Source organism: Rhinolophus sinicus, chromosome X, assembly GCF_036562045.2.
Source record: "Rhinolophus sinicus isolate RSC01 chromosome X, ASM3656204v1, whole genome shotgun sequence".
NCBI classification, from domain to species: Eukaryota; Metazoa; Chordata; class Mammalia; order Chiroptera; family Rhinolophidae; genus Rhinolophus; species Rhinolophus sinicus.
In genome coordinates this window covers 24,759,463-24,776,812 of record NC_133768.1, presented here as the reverse complement: position 1 = coordinate 24,776,812, position 17,350 = coordinate 24,759,463, and the positions used below count along the sequence as shown (strand labels likewise).

Genomic DNA, 17,350 nt, shown 5'->3' with positions numbered 1-17,350 from the left:
AAAGCCATTCCTCAGTGGAAAGTGACCTTTAATTCTTTATTTCAAAAATACCATTGTACAACTGTATAATTACACATAGTAGGGAAGTTCCATTTAAAGAATAGATGACCTACGTTGAAAACACTTGGCCTCTGTAAATTAATGGAACCTACACAAAGATTGTTGTAATGCTCTTTATCATAACTAGCATTTAGTTAGCAATGATTGCTAGAGGGGCCAGGAGATTTCATGTTTTCAGCAGATAGAGGTTAGGGCAATGTGATTCATCTCCTATATGCTTTACTTGGTTAGGAAATTTTTAAAATGTGATTTTGTATCTAGACAACCACGTTTATACACTTGATGACATAAAATTAATCAGCTACATCTACATAGTTGTAGAATGGAGGGATCTTTTAAAGCTCTACGGAGAATAAGAAATTAATAATGGATGGGAGACCTTTTTTTTTTTTTTTTTTTTGGATGACTAGATGCAAGAAGAAATTGTGGTGACAGAAGCCATGTGCAATGAATTTGAATTAGTGTTCTTTAGGGAGCTACCAGAGAAATATAATTTACAAGATAATCAAGAACGTAAATAGATTCTCTGTGGAGTCGTTGTCTGATCACTGACATACTCATCTGTATTGAAATGATTCCATATACATTCTAATAATTAGAGAATCAGTAGGGATGAGATGTACATGTATAACTTCAAGAAAAGCAAAATATATATCAGTAATAACATAAATTGACAGCCAGCTGATAAAATGAGTAAATTGTGTATTTGTGCGTAAGCTTTAAAACAACTTACCTTGGAACAGTGGTCAGTGTCTCATTGATCTTTTCTGGGAACGATGCCCCCTATGTGCTTTATAAATACTGCATCCAAAATCTCTGTCAGGATATACATTTAAAGGTGTTGGCATAGAGGTTTTTAAATGGAAGAAGGTGGCATAAGGGCTAAGTGGCTTTATTTCTGAGCTCCTGACAAAAATATGCCCTAACACAGCTCTGTCACCATGACCACATTTATTAGGAAACATTTATTAAAAGTTATGTCTAATTCAACTTCTTGAATAGCAATTGTCTTAATAATCTTCATGAAAATTTGTAAATAGCTTTAGACTCAAATCAAAGAACTTTGTATTTTACTTGGTTTCTGGCCAAGATACCTTTTTTGAGCTATTTCTGGCTTTTCAAACCTTTGGCATGACAGCTTGTCCTGCCTCAGAGATTTGGGAGGGATAAACTAGACCCTCACAATCAAATTTGTTATTGAGCTTAATAGAAGGCTTATGTATGTCACATATTTAAGAGAAAGGCACTTGTTTGGCTCATTTAATCCTGTCCTGCTGAATTTAGTTTGAATAAATACTGAGGGAACCTCGATCATACATCTACAAAATCAATGTGTCCTGGCCGCCTTCTGATTAAGATAACATTAGCTCTTGCTTTAAGACATCTTCCTCTGCTCCTACCATGTATCCAATGGTAGATAATACATGAGGTGAAACAAAAACGGAAGAGACATAGCTGGGCTTTAAAACAAGATGCACATCTCCGTGGACCACAAATGGAAAAAACAAACAAACAAAAAACAACACCTCAGGGCATAGTGAGCCGTGTGTGGAGCATAGTGGGGCTTACAGCTCCTGCTATAATAACAGAGATTACAATTCTCTTCACAAGGTGGGGACCCAGAGCCAGCCATTTGAGATCAGGGCCTTGCAAAAACACACGTGAAGGGACACATCCACGTGCACACTTACACTGGAAAGGAAATTGGCAAAAAGAGCAGTTTGGACTGCTGCAGGAGACCACAGCTTAGATGCGGCCATGGACCTAATGTGTAGAGCCTGGAGAAGAGGTGAGGAGTGCAGCCGGGAAGAACATTAGAACCTTGATACTACCACCTGAACCGTGCTGCCTGGTGATGGAATTTTCGATAATTACACTCACTTCACTGTGGGAGCTGCAAACTACCAGTGTAAGATCTAGCTCTCATAGACTAGACTAGAGGCCTTTGAGTGGTAGATGGGAACAGCCACAAAACCACTTTCTGGAGATAAGGTGAGTTTAGCAGGAGAGGAAAATACACACACTGCATTATTTAATGTGTCTTCAAACCAAAATCCAAAACACATAAAGGGGTAAGATAATCCCTCCAAACTGATCATCAAAAGATGAATTAAACCCAGATGAAAGTAAACTGACAGAACAGTGTACCAAGGATTGCTAGCAAGTACATTTAGGATGCTCAAAAACATAAATAAGGAAACACCATTTATTAAAAAATAACAAGAAGCTAAGAAACAGATGGATCTGAAAAAAGCATCTTTGGAAATAAAAACTATCATCAATGAAGCTACTAAAGTCCATAGAGAGGATAAATTCTAGACTTGACCCAGTCAGAGAAGATAAGTGAATTAAAAGATGAGTCTGAGGACTTGACTATACATAGCACTAAGAGAAACTGATAAGACATATAAATGAGCAATGAAAAGAGATGGGGAATTGACCACAAGGCTCTAAAATATACTTAATAGAAGTTTCAGAAAATGGAGGAAATGGCAGAGAAGCAATGTTTGAAGCTATAGTAGCTGAAAATCTTCCAGAACTGAAGAAGAATGTGAGTTTTTAAGGAAATGGTCTCCCAGGAGAAATTTCAAACATCTGGGAAGGGAAAAAAGGCTCTGCTTAGGAGCAATTGGTATTCTTTACAGCTCAGCTCTGGGAAGCCCTGGCTGATTCAAATGACCTTTTCTGTTTGTCACTGGAAAACATAAAAACAGAAATGTAATGTGTTGTATATACTAAATCATGTTTTCTGAACAAAGTCACTTGTAAAGAACTGATTAAAGGAGAGCTCTGTGGACAACTAAACCCAGAGGATCAAGATACCAAGGAAGACCTTTCTAGAAAATGTCAGTACCTTTGTGAAAAATAGGTGGCAAGATAGTCATCGTTTGTTTTTAGAATAGTACAACAGTGTTTTCAAAAAGAAGATTGTGGATGACCCAATCTGGTAGAAAGAAGTATCCTGAATAGGATTCTACATAAAAAAATGTTACCAGTTGGGACATTTCAATGAAGGTGGATTTCTTTTAGTGAATACTACAAGGGGGTGGGGGGGAATAGAAGATAGTTCCTATCAAGTGAAACTTTGTGAACATTGATTGGATGCTGCTTCAAGTTCACAGAAACATTTAGATGATTGTCAGTGAAGAGGTCCAAAAATTTGATTTAATTCATGTGGATGACTACATGCATTGGTTCACACCCAGAGGACCGTTGTGCAGAATCTGGCTGAGGGTAAACTTATTTTGATCAATCTCTTATTACTGCTTTGTCAAATCAGATTGCTATGAAACAAACTATACACGCAACTATTCTTGAAGATGTAGCAGATTGATTTCAATCAAGACAGATAGGAGATTATATTCCTGTAGACGAAAAAGATCATATATTGATTTCCTGCATGACTTTAAATTCCTAGAAAACTTGTAATGGTAAGTACAGGGTACAGTTTAAAAAAAAAAAAAAAGAATAGATTGGATTTTATTTCTTCTTCAATGTGAAGATCCAGCATTCAGAATCTGAGCAATTTGGAAGACATGCTGTCCCCTGTGGAACATTCATTCCAGGTGTGGAACAACAGAAAATACTTCCCTAACAGGAAACCTGGTCATGAGATTATCTTACTCTCAAACTGGACAATGGGAAAACTCTCCTTGCCTCACTTGAATCTCGTCTTTTCTCATAGGTATAGATCTCCCACATTTGTGGATAGGAAGTTCTCTCACTTGATGAAATATCACCTGTGAACAACAGAAATCTGTCATCATCTGTTGGTATTGTAACTGGAAGAAATCAAAGACTTCTAATCAGTCACCAAGTACCAAATGTATTATCAGCAATTCTAAAGCAAGAAGGAAATCTATAACCCTAAATGTCTTAAAAAACATAAAAATTAAAAATAAATGATTTAAGGGGGTGGCCGGTTAGCACAGTCAGTTAGAGCGCGGTGCTGGTAGCACCAAGGTTGCCGGTTCAATCCCTGCATGAGCCACTCCTCCTTAAAAACAATAAAATTAAATGATTTAAGCATTCAACCTGAAAAGCTAGATGAAAAAGCACAGTAAATCACACATTAATAATGCACATGAAATGAGGTTCGAAGAAGTGAGGAGCTTCACCACATTCCTGGATAACATGAAGTCTGTTCTTACCATTTTAATTGATAAATTCAATGTAATTCCAATCCCAAATTTCGCCACGAATTTTCATAGGAAAATGTGACACTAAAATCATGGGCAAGATGAAAGGGATCAGAAGAGCCGAGACAATGTTAAGGCAGAACAGTGTGGGAAGACCTACCAGACACCAGTGTATTTAAAGCTGTGTTGAGGCCTCTGCATGGGAAGGGAGCATACAAAGAAACCAACGGCATTGAATAGAGAGGTCAGAAACATACTTACGTATTTATGGACACTTGATGTATTGCTGAGGTACCACTAGAAATCAGTGGGGGGAAAGAACTATACAATGAATGAGGCTGGCTTAATAAGTTAGCTATGGGGGAAAGTAAAAGTAGATATGTTGATACCCAGCACAAAAGATTCTGGGTAAATTAAAGTTCTAAGTGTGAAGAACAAAAATTTTAAATTTTAAAATGTAAGTGTCAGGAAGAATTTCTTAAGCAAAACATAAAAAGCAGCAAACATGGGGGAGTACATTAAAATGTAAGTTTTTTATACAAGAGGATGCCATGAACCAAGGTAAAGGTAAGCGACACTAAGATACACGTAGGAGATAATATTTGTGAATGTAGCTGGCAAAGAAATAAGTATCAAGAATATATCCAGAACTTGAATAAGAACAAGGCAATCCAGTGGGGAAATGAGTAAAGGAAACATGAAAAGCCAATTAACACAAAAATTCAGCCTCACCAGGAATGAGGGATGTGCAAATTAAAATGTACCCATCCGATTCAGCAGATTCGAGTGACACCAAGTGTTTGGTGAAGATGTGGCCTAACGGAAAACTTTGTTCACTACCTTTAAGAGAGCAAATTGGTCAAACCACTTAGGAGAGCAATTTGATGATATGTAGCAATGTTAAAGATGTTGTTAGAACCCAACAATTCCACATCTAGATGTGTTCTATAAAGGATCTTTTAAACAGGTACCCAAGAAGACAGGTAGAAGGAAGTTCATTGCATCTTTGTAGTTGTGAAAAGTTGGAAACTTAAAATGTCTACTGACAGGAGAATGTTGTTGGCATATTCAAGCAGCAAAATAATACCTTAGCGCACTTAAAATCATGAACCATTACGTATCGGCACAGATAAATCTCCAAAATGGTGTTGAAGGCAAAAAAAAAAAAGCTACTCGAATGGTATGTACATACTTAAAGTTCTGAAACATAAAGTTAAGAACGTGCAAAATAATGCTATTGGATTGAATTACATGAAGCAGCCATTTTGTTGGTTAAAAAACAGCCGAATAGCAGCATCTTTATTAAGTTCAACGTAATATTTGTGGATACAGTGTTGTGGACCTGGAATTCAGGATGGTATTATCTCCTTGGGGGTGATGGTGAGGATGGTGGTATTGAGCAGGGTACGTGGGGGAGCTTCAGCTTGAACTGTCATTTTTGTGTGTCTTCCAAAATCTGTTGGAGAAAATATGGCAAATGTTACATATATTAATTAAAGCACTGTGCTGGGTACACATGGGTACACTCTTACTATGTTCCTATATACATTGATGTTGAAAATATTTGATGATTTTTTTTAAGCAAACCAGTGTTGATAGAGGTATAAAAATTGTAACCTCATGGCATTATAAAGAAGTATTTACAAAATGATTAAATCCTTTGCTGCTTACTTATCTGAACATAGCATTCATAAGGCTTTTAGTATAAAATAAAAGGTTGAAAAGCATCTCCCCCCACACGCCGGGCAGACACTTCCAATTTTATTTTGTTTTTGTAGCACTGCTAATCGTCATCATAAAAGCCATTCATTAAGTGCCTCTCTTTTGCTTGCTATTGTGTTTGGTGGTGGTCATCTCTGCCATTTTATGTGAAATCTGGTGATGACATTGACATTCAACTTACTTTGATTTTTCTTCTTTTTTTCCTTTTTCTTTTTTTGCTTTTTAAAAAAATTCTTGGATGCCAACAGAAATCTGCAAGCAGAATATGATCGTCTAAAGCAGCAGCATGAACACAAAGGCCTGTCTCCACTGCCGTCCCCTCCTGAAATGATGCCCACCTCTCCCCAGAGTCCCCGGGATGCTGAGCTCATTGCTGAGGCCAAGCTACTGCGTCAACACAAAGGCCGCCTAGAAGCCAGGATGCAAATCCTGGAAGACCACAATAAACAGCTGGAGTCCCAGTTACACAGGCTAAGGCAGCTGCTGGAGCAAGTGAGGCCCACATCTCTACCACGGGACATTTATAACAATTCATTTTTCCCTTCAACACAACTAAACAAAACTCAGAGTCCTTTTTAGAGTTGCAACAAGCATCAATTTGTTGAGCATCTCGTATGTGCCTAGCCTAGCAAAGTCTAGATAACAAAGGCTATGAGTAGGAAAACTAGTGTGTTTATTAATATTTGTTCAACATTGTTTCCTACACAAATACTTTGTATTGGACTGATTCAAAATTCATCTTTAAAATGTATCAGAAGGTTTCCATTCGTTTTCTAAAAGGGAAAGTTTCACCTCTTAGAATGGAACTCTCTTTTTTGCAATTAGTCTTATTTTCTGGTAACCTTTTTTTTCTTTTTCTAATCCCTAAAATGTAATTTTTCAAGCATCCGTTGAAAACCTAGCAAGAGGCTGCATTGTAGTAGGCCCTACCTGCCCATGGTCCTGGCTTTCTGGGAATTTTAAATTTTGAGATACGTTCTTTCCATCTTGCTGCTTAATACTTCACAGAAATATGAATTCTCTGCTATGTTTTTGTGGTTCCACATGGTTTCACCATCCCACATGACCTCAATCTTTCAGTTATTTGGTCTAATGATTTTATATATCTTACTCCACTGCAGCTGTAACTTTTTTCCCAAACATATAAGGGGGCACAATGCAAATACAAAGACAATATCTGTGGATCTCATCAATAGTGAAATTTTTCAAATTTAACAATCTTTGGGAGGTTTCTAACTAGGAAAGTTCATAATTTCTGAGTCCTGAGTGTCTATAGAATAGTTTTATACTTATATATTTGAGTGTTTACTATGAAAAATAATAATCTTGTTTTCTTCTGGATGCCTTAGCCCCAGGCAGAGGCCAAGGTGAATGGTACAACGGTCTCCTCTCCTTCTACCTCTCTTCAGAGGTCAGACAGCAGTCAGCCTATGCTGCTCCGGGTGGTTGGCAGTCAAACTTCAGAATCCATGGGTAAGTGTCTGTCTTAGTGCCTCCTGGATTTTGTTATTGCTCTCTTTTTTTTTTTTGACCAAAAAAACTTGCTTTATTTCTATGAGCCTTAGTTTCCCCATCTGTAAAATGGGAGATAATTCTAATTCTACCCCTACTTACAAAATTATACCTATACATACACACACAAACACATATGTGTGTATCTGTGTATACATGTGCATACATACGTACATACATAATGTGTATATTATACACAGAGGGTGCCCCCAAGAATGTATACAGATTTTTTTATTAGTTTCAGGTGTACAAAACAATGTAATAGACATTTATCATTTATATCCTGCACATAGTGACAACCCCCCTCCCCATCCACTACCCCTCTGACATCGCACACAGCCATTACATTTCCACTGTCTCTATTCCTTGTGCTGTACAGCCACTTCCTGGAACTATATATATGTATATATATAAATAAAATTGTAGTTGACATTCATTATTGTTCAACTTCAGCTTCAGGTGTACAGTGCAGTGATCAGGCATCTACATCATCCCTGAGGTGGTCCCCTAATGGAACAAAAGTGTCCATCGGATACCCTACAAAATCTTTACAACATTATTGATTACATTCCCCAAACTGACTTTCATATCCCCATGGCAATCTTGTGGTTACCGATTGTGCTTTCTAATCCCCTCACCTTCCCGCTTATCCCCACCCCCCTCCCATCTAGCAACCCGCAGTTTTTCCTCTATGTCTCTGAGACTGTCTCTGATTAGTTCATTCATTTATTCTTTTCTTTAGATTCCACATGTAAGTGAGATCATATGGTATTTGTCTTTCTCAGTCTGACTTATTTCACTTAACATAATTATTATCTCTTAAGGTCTGGAAATGGTGAATTGTTTGCTCAGAGGTCCAAATCAACAGCTAAATTATCTAATATCAGTTCTGGACAAGGCATTGTCAGAAATGCGTTATTAGCGTTACAAAGATGAATGACGTAGTCTTAGCCCTCAAAGGGCCAGCCATTCAATTTTTCAGAACAAGGCAGTGTGGTATTACAGTTTCATTCATTTCTGGAGACCGGAGAAGGCTTTGAATTGATATTTGTGCAGAGTTCCAAAGGATGGAGTAGGAACCAACTATGCTTTGAGGAAGGAATACATAACCCAAGATGTAAACATGAGGCCCTTGGGCCAAAGATGGGAAAGAGACAATGGTCCAGTTAATAGAAAGATAGGGCCCAGCCAGGAGGTGGGGGAAATAAAGCTGCAGAGGAAGCTTCAGGTCACATTATACTGATGGGAATGTTGGGCAGAGGCATCCGACTCATTTTGGTCAGTGTCAAGGGACCACTATAAATCATATACCAAGTAAGAAATATCTAAAAAGATACATTCTGGCAGCTGTATCTGGCCCAAAGTAAAACTTTTATAGGTAGAAAGACCAGTTAGGAGAAGTTAAAGGAGTTCTGAGGGCCTAAGCTTGAGAGAGATCAGTGATGGGATGGGAGGAGATGACTGTGAGCCTATTATTTGAAACTAGTGTATCCAGGCCCGGGGGACTGACTGACAAATGTGAGGAAAAGAAATGAAGGGAGAGGATTTGGTCAGAAGAAGATAATGATCCTTTTGACTGTGAACATACTGTGTTTCAGGAACTGGCAGGTCTAAGTCATGTCCAGAAAGAAGTTAAAATACAGGTCTGTAACTGGTGTGAAACGGCACGCTGAAGAGATTGGAGAGTGAACTCCACAGAATTGATAGCTGACATGTTTGAGATGAGATATTAGGTTGGTGCAAAAGTAACTGCGGTTCTTGCAATTTTTTAACCTTTTAAACCACAGCTACTTTTGCACCAACCTAATACCGTGTTTCACCTAAAATAACACCCAGCTGGACAATCAGCTCTAATGCATCTTTAGGAGGAAAAATTAATATAAGGCCGGGTTTTATATTATAGTAAAATAAGGCCATGTATTATATTTTATATTATATTATATTGTATTGTGTTATATTATATTACATTACATTACATTACATTATATTATATTATATTAAAGACCCGATCTTATGTTATAGTAAAATAAGACTGGGTCTTATATTAAATTTTGCTCCAAAAGACGTATTAGAGCTGATTGTCCAGCTAGGTCTTATTTTCGGGGAACAACGGTATGTAACAAAGGTGCTTGGATGCAGTGCCTTGGGGAACACCTCTATGTGGATGATGTGGTGGTGAAGTAGTGGGGAACAGGGATAGGTTCAAGGAAGATGTGGGCAACAGGTCAAGTGCTGAAAAGAGTTCCAGGGAAGTGAAAATAAATCACAGCGAAAATCAGTTACATTGGATTATTGGAAACGCATTAGCCACTTCTGAGAAAGCATTTTTAGCTAAGAGAAGGGAAGTTGGAGAATCTGTCTTTTCAGTGAAATAAAAGACCAGGTAATCTTGAAAATGAGTGCAGCTTAAGGAAAGTCAAGACATGTTTGGAACATTACCAAGTAACACTGAGGGCTTAGGTAAAAGATGACTATTGAGGAAATGGTCAGCGTGGTCTGGTGTCTGCCATTCTTCAGTAGTATTTTCTGCCTAGCACTCGGCTCTAAGCAAACGGGAGTTCATGAGGCATAAATGATAAAAGGTCAAAAGGAGTAAAGCATTTTGCAGTGGTAATGAACCTACACTGAAAGTGGCCATGACGGAGGTTGCCAGCCATGTGCTTATTGGTTTTTCCCACTATGCTAAGCTAGACAGTAGGTGGTTTTATGAAGGCCGCAAATATTTGGTCCATTTTCTTCATTTCTCCTCTCTTAAGGCCCAACATGAGTCAGCCCCATGCTCTATGCTTCCTTTTCCCCTGGGTCCCAAACTGGTTCTGCTTGGCCCTCCTGATCTTACCTCACAGAAAGAAAGAGACCTGGGACTCCTTGAGCCCTCACGCTTAAAGCTCTGTAGCCTAGCATCAAGGTGTGTTGAGGAGTTCATTTTATACTTACGGTCTTCCATGAGGGTAGACTATAGAGAGGCCAAGTGCCTGACCAAAACTGATAGGATGAAAAGGAAGGGGAACATTATGTTAAGTGAAATAAGTCAGACAGAGAAAGACAAATACCATATGATCTCACTTATATGTGGAATCTAAAGAAAAGAATAAGTGAATGAACTAATCAGAGACAGTTTTGGAGACATACAGGAAAAAGTGAGGGTTGCTAGAGGGGCGGGGGGGTGGGGATAAGGGGGAAGGTGAGGGGATTAGAAAATAGTCGGTAACCACAAGATGGCCACGGGGTTTTGAAAATTAATTTGGGGAATGTACAGAGGGATAGTGGATGGGGGGAGGGGGGTTCACACAATGTGAGGGATATAAATGATAAACGTCTAAGTTTTGCTTTGTCTTGTGCACCTGAAACTAATAAAATAAAATAAAAAAGGAAGGGGCAAGGGTGTGAATGAGTTTTATGGTGGAAGATTAGGAAAATCCGAAAGTTGGGCATCATGGAAGTAAAATACTACTTTCAAGCAATGCCTACGTTGAAGATGTAGCTTCCCCGTGAGCTGTTGAAGATTGTACACCGAGGTCAGTGAGGGGTACGGTTCCTGGGGTTGATAAGGCCAGGGTTGCGGGGCTTACCAACATGGTGCTGAGGTCCTTATGAATCAAGATAGATATTAAGGAAGGTAGAGGAGGGCACTGAGGAGATGAGCATTTCTGAGGAAGGAGACAATGTGGTGGAAGCAAATCTGATGAACTTCAAGAACCTTGAGCAGTGGGCAGAGGTATAGCCTCCAGAGATGTCAAACCTTGTAGGAAAGCCAGGTTTCAGTTCCTCTGTGAAGGGAGAGAAAAGGTTGTCATTGTTTTCCTGACTTTACCACACACACCTCAGTAATTTAGGGCAATCCCTGCATCAGATTCTTTCTCCACGTGAGATCTGAATATAGCTAATGCACTGTCAGGACTGTAAAAGATAACTCGGCATACGAAAAACTATCATATGGTTTTGAAAAGTCTGTGAATTCCCCCAAACAACTGACTTTCAGTACTTCTGCTGTTTCCTACTGCAGGGTTTTTCCTTTCTTTTTCAAGTAAGCGAAGCATGATGCTGAGTTGCATATTTTAGCAGTGAGATTCAGGGCTCTGAGTGCTTAAAAGCATTAATTATTGAGGCCCATCAACACTGGCAAAGAGGCAGCGTGCCCATCATAGCACCCAAAGTAAAGTACACGTGAGGCTGTGGCCCCGATGGTTTGTGGGGCAGAGAGAATTATGGCAGAACTGGATGCAAGGACAGAAACACTATATTCCAGTGGCTGAGATAGGCTAAGAGATATCTTGCTGATGTAAATTGGACAGGCTCTTGTTAAGTTTGTTCTCTGAAAGAAAAGACTGCATTCAAAGGAGATTTTTTCCAGCTGTATAAGCCAATTTCATTTAAGAAGAAAAACCCGACCATCTCCTTGAAGAATGCACACAGGTATTTAAATAAGCACAGTGTGTATTCCTCATCTTTGACGGTCTGAGATGTGAAAAGGCTGGGATTTGCTGAACCGTATTCTGGAGAGAGAGTTGCATTCTTTAAACATACAATCCCAGTGACATTTGTAAAATGAAGTATGGGTGAAGTCATACTAGGTGTTCTAAGGAGTGGAATGCTTCCTCAAACCACGAAGTACTTACCACTGGTAAGTCTCTGTGTACCATGTGTGTTTATACATTTTATTTTTAACTGGCAGAGTGTCCTAATGGAAGCTTACATTCTATTGGAAAAGACAAAGAAATAGAAGTTAACTAAGTTAAGTTCTTTTGGCTTTCATGAGCTACACACACAGGAGCCTGTGAATTCCTAACAACTCCGTATGTCTCTCTAGCTTCTGATTTGGGACAATTTCAAATTTATGGCAGAATTGCAGTTAATTCAACATTTTGCCACATTTACTTTATTTATTTATTTATTTATAGTCACATCTATGTATAGCTTATGCTAACATCTTTATACTACGTATATATGTGTGTGTGTATATATATATATATATATGTATGTATATATATATATATATATATATATATATATATATATATATATTTATGTTGCATATTTTATTTATGTGTGTGTATAGTTTGTGGATTTGTTTTTCACTGACCCATTTAAGGATTATGTTTCCTACATGATGACACTTTACCCCTAAGTCCTTCAACATGTATCCAAGGTGAAAGATAGTCTCTTATATAACTACAATAGAATTATCACACTCAGGAAATTAGCACTGATACAATACTGTTATCTAATATATAATTTAAATTCAAAGAGCCCCAATTCTGCCACTAATTTCTTGATAGCTTTTGACCTTTTTTCATTCAGAATCCAACAAAAGGTCATGCTGTGCATTTACTTACCATGTCTCTTTAGTCTAGAACGATTCCCCAGCCTCTCTACATTTTTTTGTGACACTGACATTCTAGAAGAGGTGAGACTGACCAGTTGTTTTGTAGAACGTTCCTCAGTTTGGATTTGCCTGCTTGAGAACTCATAATTGGATTCAAGTGAAATATTTGATGCCCAATTACCACATAGGTGATGTTGTATCTTTCTTAGTCATCACCTGAAGGCTTTCCTAAGATTCTCGCTCCATCCCCTTCACTCTCCCTGGGCACTCCTTCCATTCCTTGGCTTCTGCTATGTTGACGACCATAAATCCAAATTGCCAGACCTCTCTGTTGAGTGTCTTCTGGATAAAACCATGGATAAAAACGTAACCCAATCTGAAATCATGATCAACCTCCAGAATCTCTCTTCCAATTTAGGAAACTACACAGTCATTTCCCACATTTTTTCCTTTACCTTTTTATTTTTTTGTTTCCTTAAAGTGTAATTGATGAAAAACAAAAAAGTTTCACACGATGAGCTTGGACCTATGTATACATCCCATGATACGATCACCAGAACCAGAGTAATAAACATATCTGTCACTTCAAAAACCAACCCTTTCCCTCCCTTCTATACCCAAGTCCTCCTAACACCACTTGAACCATCAATGGCAGTCTCTCTTACCTCTCTTAAAAAGAGAAAACTCTTCAGTTCAGTTGCCTCTGCCCAAATGTGATCAGCCTTTATCATGTGATCAGCTAAATAGACAATATGAATTCTCTCCTAATTGGTTTCTCTGTTTTTGGTCCCTCTCCCTTTCCAAGCTATCTTCCAAATATTTCCAGTTACTCTCTTAACATTCAGATTATATATTATTCTTCTCCTTTAGTATTTTTGTGACTCCTGTTTGCCTACAGAATAAAGTCCACACTCCTTGGCATGGTATTCAAAATCCACCATCCTCTCCAGCTCAGACTTTTCCTACCTTCAAGCATGATCCTGCTGTCTATTTGTAGACCCAGTGCTCGTCCACAAGTATCATGCTGTTGCATTGATCTATGCTGTCGGTCATCTCTGGCACAGTGTACACAGTGTTTTCTTAACCTGAAATATACCATCCTTTGTTTTCACTCAATTAGTCTTTTTGGGGAAGTTCATCATGTGTTATACAGCTTAATCATGCATTCTATCTTGTTTTATGTATATATTCTGTTTTGTAGATAGTTATTAGCATTTGTTTCTAGAACTTGAGCTCCTTAAGAGCTTTTTGAGTGACTATTTTAGAAATCAAGCACAATACATTCTTGTGGAGATATGGAACAATCCACACACTTAAGAAATTTAGCTGGGAGTTCTGGTTCAAGATAGAAACATAAGAGAATCCTGAACTCAACTCACCTCCTCCTGTAGATACACTGGATCTACAGCTACATACAAAACAATTCCCTCTGAAATAAATTCAGGAACTAGTTGAGTGACTCCTACAACATTGAGCAAAGGAGCAAAAAACCTACATCAAAATGGGTAGGAGAGGCTGAGACACAGTCTTGCTGTAAACCCCACCTTTGGCATGGCAACACACAACCAGGAAGAAACTCCAAGCTTCTCGCTAAGGAGTAAAAGGTTTGAACCCCAACGTTTAGACTTCCATATGAAAGATGAGGCCCCAAAACATCTAGCTTTGGAGTCAACGGGGCTTGCATCCAAGAGATCCACAAAGTGATAGTCTAAGAGACAGTTCTTAAAGGGCTGACATGGACTTACCATGGGACTCACCATGGCTAACTCCCCAAGGCAGGGGCAGCAGACTAAAACACGGCCAGTCTTCCTATGAAAGAGGCCTGTTTGTTTATCTTAAAAGCTTTGGCCTGAGGAGCAGGCTTCTAGTTGAACACATATGTAGGGGCTGACTACAGTACTCTCCGGAAATGGGGAGGCTAGTGGGAGCCGTCTTCCTGCTCTCCTGCCTTGCTTCAGGTCACTGGTTATCAACTAGAAAGGAGCTTGGGCACACATCCAGTGCTCAGGTTTTTGTGGCTGCCACCCAGAGGACATATCCCTGGTTAAGCTGGTTCTGGTGGCCATCAGGGCTTGCATTTATGGGTTCAGTGGGATTGGTGGCAAACGACAATTTTTAAATGGCTATCCCTCCAGGGCTCCATGTAGAGGAAGCAGACAGAAACTCCCATCTCCCAGTCTTTCCCTAAAAGAGGTATATTTACATACTTTAAAAGCTGCTGCCCGAATGTTGGGCTTTTAATCACCCGGCATCTAGGTGCTGACTGAGATACTCCACTTCGGGACACTGACAGATCTTGGCACACTCTCAGTTACTGGGAACCACTGAGAACGAAGAAGGCAGCTTGGACTTTCACAGAGGTTTGAGAGACAACCAAGAGCTAGGGCAAAGTTGAAAGATAAGGTTCATCTCCTACATGAGACCATTCCTTCAAGACTAGGAGAGGTGGCTGTTTTATCTAATGCATAGAAACCAACAGAAAGAGTCAAGGAAAATGAAGAAATAGGAAATACGTTCCAAATGAAAGAACAAGGTAAAACCTCAAAAAAGACCTTAAGTGATTTTCCCAATACAGAGTTCAAAATTATGCTTATAAAGATTCCCGTTGAGATCAGGAGAGCAATGCATGACTAAAGTGAAAATTTCAGTAAAGAGATAGAAAAATATAAGCAAGTATCAAGTATAAATTATAAAGTTGAAGAATGCAATAACTGCACTGAAGAATATACTACAAGGATTTCAACAGAAGACTAGATGAATAGAAGGGATCAGCAAACTTAAAGACAGGGCAGTGGTATTCATCCATCATAGGAGGAAAAAAAGAGTAACACTAGCTTAAGGGACTTTTGGGGATACCAACAAGCCAACAACTATTCATATTATGAGGGTCCTAGAAGAAGAAGAAAGAGAGAAAGGAGCAGAAAACTTTCCTAACCTGAGGAAGGAAACAAACATCCAGATCCAGGAGCCCAGAGAGTTCCGAATTAAGGGACCCACTTTGCCAAAACTTAGAGACAAGGAGAGAATCTCAAAAGGCAGCAAGAGTGAAACAACTTGTTACATACAAGGGAACCCCCATAAGACCATCAGCAGTATTTTTTGCAGAAACTTTGCAGGCCGGAAGGGAGTCTCAGGCTATATTAATCTAGTATGAAGGTTAACAGACAAAAGAAGTAAAGATAATTATAATTACAATATTTGGTTAGTAGATACACAAAATCCAAAGCTGTGAAATCTAAAACATTGCAGGGGGAGTGTAAAAATGTAGAGCTTTAGAATGCGTTTGAACTTAGTTGTTATCAACTTAAAATAGACTGTTATAAATATGTTCTATGTAAACCTCATGGTAACCACCAAGCAAAAAACTATAGTAGATACACAGAAGAGAAAGAAAAAGGAATTTAAGCATACCACTACAGAGAATCATCAAATCACAAAGGAAGTGAACAAGAAAGTAACAGAGGAACTGCAAAACATTCAGAAAACAGTTTTTAAACTATATACCTATCAAAAGTTTCTTTAATTAGACTACATTCTGCAATCAAAAGACAGAGTGGCTGAATGGATTAAAAATGAAAGACCCAACCATATTTTGCCTACAAGAAATTTACTTCAGGTGTAAGGACATATAGAGAATGAAAGTGAACAGATAGAAAAAGATAGTCCATGTAAATGGAAGCCACAGGAAAGCTGGGGTAGCTATACTTATATCAGAAAAAATAGACTTTAAAACAAAGACAATAATGAGAGACAAAGACATAATGGGATCAATCCAAAAAGAGGATACAACATTTATAAATATTTATGTACCCAACATAGGAGTACCTAAATATATAAAGCAAATATTAACAGACCTAAAGGGAGAAGCAGCAACACAATAACAGTAGGGGACTTTAATAACCCCACTTTTATCAATGGGTAAGATGATCCAGACAGAAAACCAATAAGGGAATATTGGCCTTAAACAACACGTTAGACTAAATGAACTTAACACATATATATATATACAGAGGGTGCCAAAAAAATGTATACACATTTTAAGAAAGGATAAAAACTGTATTAAAATTGTAATACTCAATATATGCCCATAACAAAAGATGAATACAAGTCACATTTGTCTTATGCAATTACAAGAGGTTCTCAGAGGTTCTCATCAGTGTAATCTTAATACAGTACTTCCCTTTCTTAAAATGTGTATACATTTTTTTTGCCACCCTCTATATATACACAGCAATCAGTCCAAAAGCAACACAGTATGCCTTATCACATGCACATGGAATAGTCTCCATATTGATCATATGTTAGGCCACAAAACAAGTCTTAAAAATTCTAGACGATTAAAATAATCATTTCTGGCCACAATGGTGTGAAACTAGAAATTACAAGAAGTAAACTGAAAAATTCACAAATGTGTGGAGATTAACAACATGCTACTGAACAACCAATGGGGGGGTCAAGGAACAAATCAAAAGAGAAATTTAAAAAATGCTTTGAGATAAATGAAGATGTAAACACAACATACCAAAATTTATGGGATACAGCAAAAGCAGTTCTAAGAGGGAAGTTCATATAATAAATGCCTACATTAAGA

General features: G+C 38.3%; 1 protein-coding gene across 13 annotated transcripts in view; it reads left to right on the top strand.

Moving 5' to 3' along the window:
• Positions 1-17,350, top strand: part of DMD (dystrophin) — a 2,125,071-nt gene that overhangs the window by 2,084,950 nt on the left and 22,771 nt on the right. For all 13 annotated transcript variants that reach the window (XM_074323908.1, XM_074323912.1, XM_074323913.1 and 10 more), the window contains 2 exons: positions 6,170-6,413; positions 7,271-7,394. In XM_074323908.1, the coding sequence (XP_074180009.1) occupies positions 6,170-6,413; positions 7,271-7,394 (368 nt within the window). The remainder of the gene's footprint in view (positions 1-6,169; positions 6,414-7,270; positions 7,395-17,350) is intronic.